This window comes from Seriola lalandi, unplaced genomic scaffold, assembly GCF_002814215.2.
Source record: "Seriola lalandi dorsalis isolate HSWRI2012SDOR001 ecotype SW California unplaced genomic scaffold, Sedor1 jcf7180002054735, whole genome shotgun sequence".
In the NCBI taxonomy this organism is placed as follows: domain Eukaryota; kingdom Metazoa; phylum Chordata; class Actinopteri; order Carangiformes; family Carangidae; genus Seriola; species Seriola lalandi.
Window position 1 is genome coordinate 226,836 of NW_019525288.1, and position 9,894 is coordinate 236,729.

General features: G+C 36.9%; 1 protein-coding gene across 1 annotated transcript; it reads left to right on the forward strand.

Moving 5' to 3' along the window:
* Positions 1-364: 364 nt before the first annotated feature.
* On the forward strand, positions 365-9,894 carry spi1b (Spi-1 proto-oncogene b). Its single transcript, XM_023424306.2, has 5 exons — positions 365-738; positions 1,267-1,357; positions 2,582-2,778; positions 4,793-4,940; positions 7,214-9,894. Exons 1-5 carry the CDS (start codon positions 697-699, stop codon positions 7,525-7,527), a joined length of 792 nt encoding a protein of 263 aa, XP_023280074.1. The 5' UTR covers positions 365-696; the 3' UTR covers positions 7,528-9,894.

A 9,894-nucleotide genomic window follows, 5' to 3' on the forward strand; every position in this document is an offset into this window, starting at 1 on the left:
CACATTGTAGTGTGTAATAGACCATTTTAAAATGCTTTTAGACAGCCAATTAATTCTAAAATAAAGTAGTAGTGTATCCACTATGCCTTGTATAACACTGGATGACTGTATTGAGGTTGAGACCAAAGCATGTGGTCATTTTTAATGAAAAATATCTTAAAAGCACAAGACATGAATAAAATCAACCAGACTTAAACATTAAACATTCAACAGTAGATTGTTGCACTCAGTGTTAACCACCTGTAATACTCTTTTTTTTTTTTTTGGCGGGGGTGAGAATGTGAGAAAAAACCCTTGTTGATGATTGGCTGCAGAGGGAGGGTAGAGTAGATAGACCCTGATAAAAATTTCATGGTCTTCACTGACAAATCATCAATGGCCAGGAACCTTTACAAGACACACTCTACTGCTCCCACCCACACAATTTTTACAGAAGTCAAAAGTTCCTTTTTCATTTCACAGTCAAACAGGAGCCCTTGCTTATTTCATTTTATTTGACACGGCTGAAGGCCTCTGAGAGTAGTTAAGGTCATAAGTGTATGCTACACAATAAGAGAGAGAGACATCTTTTGGTTTTCGTTGAATGAAAGGAAATTTTGAAACATTGTGCAATGGTGCCGCTAAAGTTTTGAAAGGTTGTGAGAGTGTTTTGCCAGCAAAGCGTCTGAGAGTCGGACCGTTGGAGAAGAGGTCTCCATGTTGCATCCATACAGAATGGAGAGCTACCTCATCCCGCCTGTAAGTATGATTTGTTTTTTATTCATATCTAAACACTGAGTTGACTCTTTAATATCTGAGGCTTAAAAGAGCTCCATGGGTAGTTTGTTTTAAACGCAGTGTTAAACTGAAAACACGTTTGATATTCAAGAGAAAGGACAACATAAGTTCACTATTTCAAATTACACGACTTAATGTGAGTCTACTTCAATTTGAATACAGGATACAAAGTGTAAGAGTCTTTTATACTTTGGCCATCGTGAAAATGAAACTCAAAACGGCTTGAGAGTTTCAGAACAGCAGTGGCAAGGAAAACATTTTTTTTTTTTTTTTTTAACAAATATTGCTAATGCCTCGTCTAATTTACAAATGTAAACATATCTAGAAACAATACGAACGTTTTATGAAAGACAGATGGTGAGTATTTCTATTTCCTTTAAAGGATTAGATAAGTAATGATGTAAGGTATCGTCTGCACCACATACACTAGTAGAAGATTTTTCTTTCATGATATTTTGTGGCTGAAAATGTTTTAATTTGCTCTTGCAGCACTCAGAAGAAATGTATGAACCAGAGATCTACAGACACCAAATTGCAGAATATTATAATCCATATGTCCTAGATGCAGATATCCAGGCAGGTGAGTTTTACTTCAACAGTGCTTTAGTCTCATGTGAACATTGTTTGAATTGAAATCGCCAGTTTCTCTTTTAAATCACAGTGGGTTATATTCAAATTTAAATGTATTATTTATATATAAAAAACTATAATATTCAAACAAATAATGATGATGGTTGCTGGGGTAAATGGTAATGACTTGAACTAAATCCACTGGAGTGAATCTTGCATTCGACACCGTGCTCTCAGTTTCCATTAAAATAAACTAGTCATTTTAGTCATCTCTCTTATTTTCCAAATTAACCACCATGGCCCGATGTGGTGACACTGACTTTTCTGTTGCATTGTAAGCCTACATAAAAAGCCTGCAGTGTGTGCAGCTGGAACACACCACATTAGGGTGTATGGAACACAGGAAACAGATGCCATTTCTTTCGGCTGCTACGACTACAGACATAGAACAACTTTCGCCCCATGGGGTTTTATTGATACAAGAGAGGTGCTTTACTTTCTCTTGTAATCAACTGTTTTGAATACTGCACCAAAACAACATAAATAGTACATGCCTGGGGTTGGGAGGGTGGGGGTGATTTTACAGTGTTTCAATGGGTGTATGACAAGGCTACACTATCTAATTTAATTGATATGTTTTAAGAGTATACAGTGTATTTTGGATTAGCGGTCATGTCAAACACTTGTTCCATCTTTATCTGGCACTCCTCTATTTCCTTGATTAGCTCATACTTAAAATATGTCTAACTCTTTAAAACATTTAAAGTTTTTTATCTACCTGTTAACTATATTCAACTATATTCTGTGGGAAATAGGGGTCAAAGACCATGTGAAAAAGAGTAAAGAAATTTACAGTCAACGGTTGTGGCCACACTGCTAGTGTGGCAACAAACAGGAAAGAGCTTCATGCTGAATTCTCCATTATTCTCCTCATTTTGTTTCAGTTTATGCGGACTCTAGCACTATGAGTAAGCACCTCACTGTCAACTGCAGTTGTTTTTGACTTGGTACTTTATGACAAAGACAAATTTTCATAGACAGACAGTATAGCTTTTTCCATGAGTCATCTTTAAACATGTCTTTTTACTAGATCAAAATATATTTAGTACAATTTCTTGAGTTTTGTATGGAGCTGTGTTTGACTTACAATTTGCAACTGTTGATACAATAAAGCAGTGATGTTAAGATACAATAGGCTGTGGCTATTATACTGTTTCTCACCTTCTTTATTTAGATCACTGGGACTACCACCCTCACCCTCACGTACACCCTGCAGAGTTTGAAAACCTACAAGAAACCAACTTCACAGAGCTGCAGAGCGTGCAGGCTCTCCACCCGCCTGGCCTCATACGACACGAAGCCATACGATATGATGCAGAAAACCTGCTCGATCCAAATCTTGCAGCACATCCACATGTGTTACAGCAACCAGTAAGTCCGTCTTGCACCCAGCAATAAACCCACTTCTATAGAAAAATATAAACAGCCAGGAAGTACATCAACACACACAACTACATGCATTGAAATACACATGTAAATCTAGTTAAGATGCATAAAACTAAAACAAAAAATAAATGGCTGTATTAAGTTTTCTTTACTAAAGCAATGTAACCTCAGAATTAAGGGTTACAACATGATGACTGAATGACTTTCCTGAACATAGTGTACCACTAATTTGACCAATTAAAGCATTAATTAGACTAACAGCTCTCAGTGTTTTTGGTGCTAAGGTAGTAAAACTATAAGTACAAGAAACAGACTACTCTTAAAATGAAACAGAGGTCTTATGACTTACACACACTACCCGTAGTGCACAATAACACCTCCACATTCGCAAATGTCATCCTGATTCACTGCAGATATTTTACATAATTCGCAGTTGGGTTTCAGATCAGACAGGACATTTAGGGAGTTGGAGGCCTTTTAGGGTCTTGTTACAAAAATCAGGAAGTGAATCTTTAAGTTACAAGAAAAACTTTAATTTAAGTATTGTTTCTTTTTTTCTTTTTAATTTCAGTTAAAAAAACATTTTTCTTTGAATAGAGACTGACAGCTTAGCGAAGCTCGCTCAGAGTCACAACTGCATGTTTCGACCCTCCAGTTGTGAACCAATGAACTAGAACAGAGATTTCTGTTTTTGCACAACACTAAACTGCAGTATGTCTAACCAAGTGAACATGTGCAATTACAAATAGAGGTGGTTAAAAAGGCAACAGTCAAAAAAGAAAATCACACACTTCATACACTTAAGGCAATACATGCAAAAGTGCTAAACATGCATTAAAAGAAAAGAAATGGATGGAAGAATGAATCTAATTTATGTGCTAAATAAATTCAGATGCATCCAGCACTGCTCACAGGCAAAACCTTAACATGATTAGGGTTGTTATAGTGAATAATCTATTCATTTACAACATATGAAATGCATGTACTGTTGACTGGCATATTAAAAAAAGTATTTCCATGCCACTTTTCAACTTACACTTACACACTTCGTTTCAAATCCACAGCTTGTGTTTGTGCTGTTTGTGTCCTTCACAAAGAAGCCACATAGCATGTGAGCTTTTAGGTCACATGAGAGTTTTCACTTGTGAGCAAGTGAAATTTCCCTTTTGATTAAAAAACAAAAAACAAAAAAAAAAAACGGCTGTCACTTTTACAATGGGAGCAAAATGTGCTTGAGTGTAGAAAAAAAGTGTTAATGCATCGATTGAAACGTGATATGAGAATACAATGTGAAAACCACTTTTCACACATGGAATTCACATGTAGGTTTCCACCACTGGGTGTTTTTTGTAAAGGATGTTATGAATATGTTGCCCACCCAGGCATACAGCTATAGCAGCGTCCACACATCACAGCTCACGCAGAGAGAGATGTTGCTATATTCTTTCATTTACAATGACAATTATTTTTTGATTAAAAACTCACATTTCAAAGCATGTGCCTGATATTAGGAACAGTAACTTTAGCTGATAAATAATTCTAATAGCCTAAAAAGTTGAGTAGTGGGATAAAAGTATAAAGTAGGTTCAAATGGAAATACTCAAGTGCAAGTCCTGCAAAACCGGACTGGAGTACAGTACTGTATACTCTCCGGCTTTGAATATCAAGCTAAAGCTCAAGTAAGGTTCTGCAGTTTGGAGGTCACTCACCGCATTTTAAGGATCCAAGCATTTCCCAGCATGTCATGTTGTAGTCTGTGAAATGATGCATGAATTTACTTTTATGGCATAACTGTGTAACTATTAAAAAATGGCATACTGACTTGACGATTAAATACAGAATATACATTATATGTAACATTGTCATGCAGTTTTTTTGTTTTTTTAAACCTTTGAGCAACATAAATGGACATTGTATATGATCAGCAATTATCCAAGTTTAATTATTTCAAATGTTTTGATTTAATATTTAAGAGAATTAATTCTGACTTGTGCTGTAGGTAGCATTCTTTCCTCGGACTGTGTATACACCACACGTGTCTCAGCGCAGCTCTGATGATGAAGACCATGGAGGACGAAGTCCCCCGCTGGAGGTGTCTGATGAGGAATGTCTGAGAGATCGAGTCCCTTATGTCCCTGGCGAAATTGGTAAGGAAACAGATTTACAGGCCATTTCATACTGTGTGTGAGCACTCCAGTTCTCTACTGAGCAGTTAACACCAATACTTTAAGACGCAGCAACTGTGCTGGCCATGTGAAGACTCTCAGTCATCCAGGTCATGGTATATCTAGACGTGCTAAGTCTCTGGACTTGCTTTAGATTCAAGAATCTGAACCAAGTCTAGTTGTCTTTGACTTAGTACTTACTTGTGCTGGCGGTGCTCCTATTGTCAATAAGTGGTTATGCTGTATCACAATGCATATTGTTGTCGATTCCCTCCACCAAGAGGAGAGATATGTGCAGTTGCTTTGGTATTTAACCTTCATTTAAGTAGAATAGTGTGTGAGTGGGCATTAGTGCTTTCTACTCACCATGTAAGAATGAGAGCTGCTCTAAAGGCCCTTTCTAGATTACTGGCCAGTGTCCTCGCATTAGGATGGTGGAGGTTTGGTATTGCGTCATGTCAGTTTTTTGTTCTGCTGACAACTTAAGATGCATTTATAGGACGAGCTACTAGTTGCACAATTGCTTTCACACTGAGGGTGACGCATGTTCAACAGAAGTGGGCTCACAAAAAGACAATGTCATATCCTTAGTCTCGAAGGTTGGATTTTTACATGGGATGGAAATAATCGTGAGAGTAATCCAATGTTGTTCTAGAAGAATGGCAGGCTTTCCCCAGTGGCCACCTTTTGGGCCTTCTGATGAGGTGCCCACTTGTTATAGAACTGTGGAGTGATTTTTTGGTCCACTCTGTCTAGTTTTACTACATAAATGTGACTGACAGCACCTTGTTTGTTGAACAGGCCTCATGTCCAGCACAGCAGGATTGATTTACTATTCCACTTGAGTCAAAGGGACCATTTGTCACTAGGCCTTAGTTCAGGATAATGTATTTTTTCACTTCATAGTTAAATAAAGTGTGCTGGCTCACTAAACAGCCTCCACTTCCTCTTTTGGCAAGCTTAAGATCTGACACAACAAGTTGAGCCTAAGCAGTGTTTGGTACACAGTGTCTGCAGTAGTTATAGTCAAATGGTTTGTGTGTAGTATACCTTTGTAACTAGTTGTATTAGGTTTTATAAGTACCTACAGTAGGTGAGCGCTTCAGTAGTGGTGATTGTATGTCATCTACTTCACTGGTACTTACAGCAGACAACAGCCAGCTCTTTCCATTCGTGTTAATGCAATGTCATTTTTTAATGTGAACATGGACAGCACATTTTCAATATGTAGGTGCAGCGGTGAATAGGCATCTCAGAAACATGTTTCAGACAAGTTTAACCACAGAGGCAATGCATGGTCCTTAAATGACCATTTATTGAGACTGTACACTGTGGGGAAAAGACCATGCACATATGGAATAAGCAGTGGCGAGCCTCTGAACTCGGAGAACCATGGTTATTTATGTAACTTTCAATGACAGTCGAATTTCAATGACAGTAGGATTGTAAACTACAATCAGATTTAATTTTTATTAGCCTGTTTTCTAAAATGGAAACAATATAGAGTACAGACAGGCTGTAATTTACGATTTTACTGAATTTTTGAAGTTGCAGAGTATATGAGAACTGTCTGAGCACAAAGATTGGAATGATATGACAATAAAATGAGTTATTTTGTCATTAATCTGATTTTTGATATAGGTATACAGTATGTAGAGTTTCTAGTTGAAACTCAGCACTTGACCTTTGAACTGTATCAATGGGCTACAGACACATCTGTAAAGTGATGTGAAGAACCTGTAAACCAACAAGCACCATGTGTAATATGTAAGCATTGATTAATCTGCTTCAGAGACAGTTTACATGTCATAAGCTAGGTTTATCATGCAGCTCAGTGACAGTGTAATTAATACTAATACTGGCAGTATTCCTCAGAATTTTGATGGGTTTTCTTGTGTAGTCATCAAACTGTATTGCAAAACTATAAAACCTGACCTACAAGATATGTAGTATTCTGCCTTTGCTACCCACAAAATTTTATTTATTTTTTATTTTTTTCAACTAATTTGTCTGATGTCTGTGTTCCCAAATTCTACTTAAACTCTGTATAACTGTATAATTGATATGACTGTATAGACTCAACTGAATTTCATAAAAATATATAGTTTCTTCTACTGTTCCCATGCCTGGGAATGAGACAGATTAACCTTTTTAAATTTGTTTTTCAAATCTTTTACATTATTACAAAGTAATGTTGCTAAATTTGTGAGCAACAAAGAGTTATAATACATACAACTCTCTGATGTCTCCAAAAGGCAATAAAAAGAAGATCCGATTGTACCAGTTCCTGTTGGACCTTTTAAGAAACGGCGATATGAAGGACAGTATCTGGTGGGTGGACAGAGATAAAGGGACATTCCAGTTTTCTTCCAAACACAAAGAGGCACTCGCACACCGTTGGGGAATCCAGAAAGGCAACCGCAAGAAAATGACCTATCAGAAGATGGCTCGTGCTTTGCGCAACTATGGCAAAACTGGAGAGGTGAAAAAAATTAAGAAGAAGCTAACATACCAGTTCAGTGATGAGGTCCTGGGGAAGAGTCATCTAGAGAGAAAACCATATATGTAGGCAGGAAAGATACTGAAATGTCATGATTGAATCAAGTGTTGACATTACAGCTATAGTTTCTGGTGTTTGATGCTTAATCAACCTTGCTGTTCTGATAAAAACAGGAGCATTTTGTGAATAGCACCAATACTGCTGTACAGTGGGACCAATCCTTTGATAATACTGGTAATGCAGCATAAAAGTATGGAACAACAGACATAATCCCCAAAGCCTTTCTGTATAACAAAAGATATTGGAGACCCCTTAGAAACTGTCATCCAAAGTAGAGAACTAATACCACAGAAACCTCAGTGTGGTTTATAGGTCAGAAATTAGCAATATGGAAATATGCATATGGAGATTTGTGAATAGATATATAGATTTGAAAAAAGCACAATAAGAATCTCCTGTTTGTGGAATTTTGTCTCTTCTGCCTCCGCTCAGATTTTCCCTGAGATAGGCAAAATCTGCTCAATAAACCCTCCCAACTTTGCAGAGCAGCAATTCCGTTGTGAAAGTGGGAACTGCAAGTAATGTGATGCTAGGGTTGAGAGAGATGTTTGCCAAACATATCTAATAAGTTAATAAATAAATAACAACAGCAGTAAAAGAATGAGGAAAATTTCCTGAGTATCCAACAAATTCAACTACTCACTGGATATCACACTTTAAAGGAGCTATTCGTAAGTTTTGATATTGCTACATAGTCTTCATTAGCATTAACAGCTGTTTACTTACCAGTCTTGAAGAAATGTTACGATTTCAGCATCAAACTTTATTCCTTTACTCACCATGAGCTGTCTCCAGCAGTGGAAAGCATCTCTTGTCTCTTTTTCTTCTACTTAAGTTAGCACGCTAACCAGCTAGCCCTGGTAACTCTCGTCACTTTCCGATAGCAACTCACTGTAGCCTCCAATCTGCCCTGAAGATGCAGTGCTGCTCAGAGGGTGTACTAAAACCTCCCGTCATGTAAACGCAATGACGGCCGAAGCTCTTGTCAAGCGACAATCACCACCATCTGCACCCAGCAAGAAAGCACGTTTAGTGGCAGAGAAAACTTACAAATAGCTCCTTTAAATCATTAGATCAAAAACACCCAGTTTATTATTTGGCAAAAACTAAAAGAGTCTAATACATTCAGTCAAATTTATATCAATGAGGGTAGGCTTAATAACTTCAACACCTTATGCCAGTGCATAATTACGTTCATGCATACAGAGAAACCATCAGCTTTAAAACAGAAAAACTACTATTGGCCAACATCTACAATGAAAGTGCTCGGTTAACTCTATAGGATCACAGTTGTAGACCTAAATACACATTCATAAACCTTTCTTCACATTTTCAAATTTGGGAAGATTTTATCTTCTTTGTGAGGTTATTTTTATTGGATATATTTTTTTAATTTGATGTTAAAATAAACAATTTAAATATTTTTGGAAGTATGATGAGAAGATTGATACCACTCTCATGAATGTTTATTAAATATGCAGCTATGGCCAGTAGGTGGTTATCTTAGCTTAGCATTAAGACTGAAACAGACCTGGCTCTTTCCAAAGGTAACAAAAACTGTGTACCACTTGTCTATCAGTTATGCAGCTCAGTACTAAACTCATAATATGTCTTTTCTTTAATCTATATAAAAACTAAATGTAAAAACAACACTTTGAGGAAGTTATTTGAATTGATTATCTGAGCAGTCACTTCCTGGAGTGGTGTCGTGACTGTGGGATTGCCAGTACATCAGCAGATACAGGGTCTAGCTTCATACTAACTGTATCGACATGACAGTGGTATCAACCCTGTCATTGAACACATTCAAGTGAAGAACAGTCATTGATAGTGTACGATTGCAAAGAAAAAGGGGAAAGAGAGAGGGGGTGTTGCATTTACATGGTATGCATCTTAGACCATAGGTCACTGTGATGCCCAGTATGCTTTTTTAACATGTGGATGTACACGTATCAGTGCATAATCTATTTGGAAATGTCTCTTTAAACATTTTCAATATTAATTGAAATTTTGTTTCATTGTGTGTAACCACTATTGTGCTCAGAAAGATTATGGTTTGAAAACTTCCTGGTAGACCTGGGCCTTCCTCTTACCGTGTCTGACTCGCCTTGTTGGACCTGCATAAGTTCTCTCTTAATTATAGTTCGTACTCCTGTTTGTATATATTTCCATTTCCATTTAATATTTAAAACAGCAAAGTGGCACAAATAAGTCTTTAATGAGATAAACTAACCTGAGCATTCACTGTGATTAGGTTAGATATAATACTATTATCACATTTATTTGCATGATAATAAAATGGTTTGTACAAAAACACAAAACCCTGTATGTTAATTGTAAGAATTGCTTGTAAAAAATAAATTGCTCATCCATGTA

Excerpts from the sequence above, each read along its gene's own strand:
- spi1b (XM_023424306.2), top strand. The coding sequence starts at position 697 with ATGTTGCATCCATACAGAATGGAGAGCTACCTCATCCCGCCT. Across the intron at positions 1,358-2,581 it reads AGATGCAGATATCCAGGCAG|ATCACTGGGACTACCACCCT; the intron begins GTGAGTTTTACT and ends TTCTTTATTTAG. Across the intron at positions 2,779-4,792 it reads CACATGTGTTACAGCAACCA|GTAGCATTCTTTCCTCGGAC; the intron begins GTAAGTCCGTCT and ends CTTGTGCTGTAG.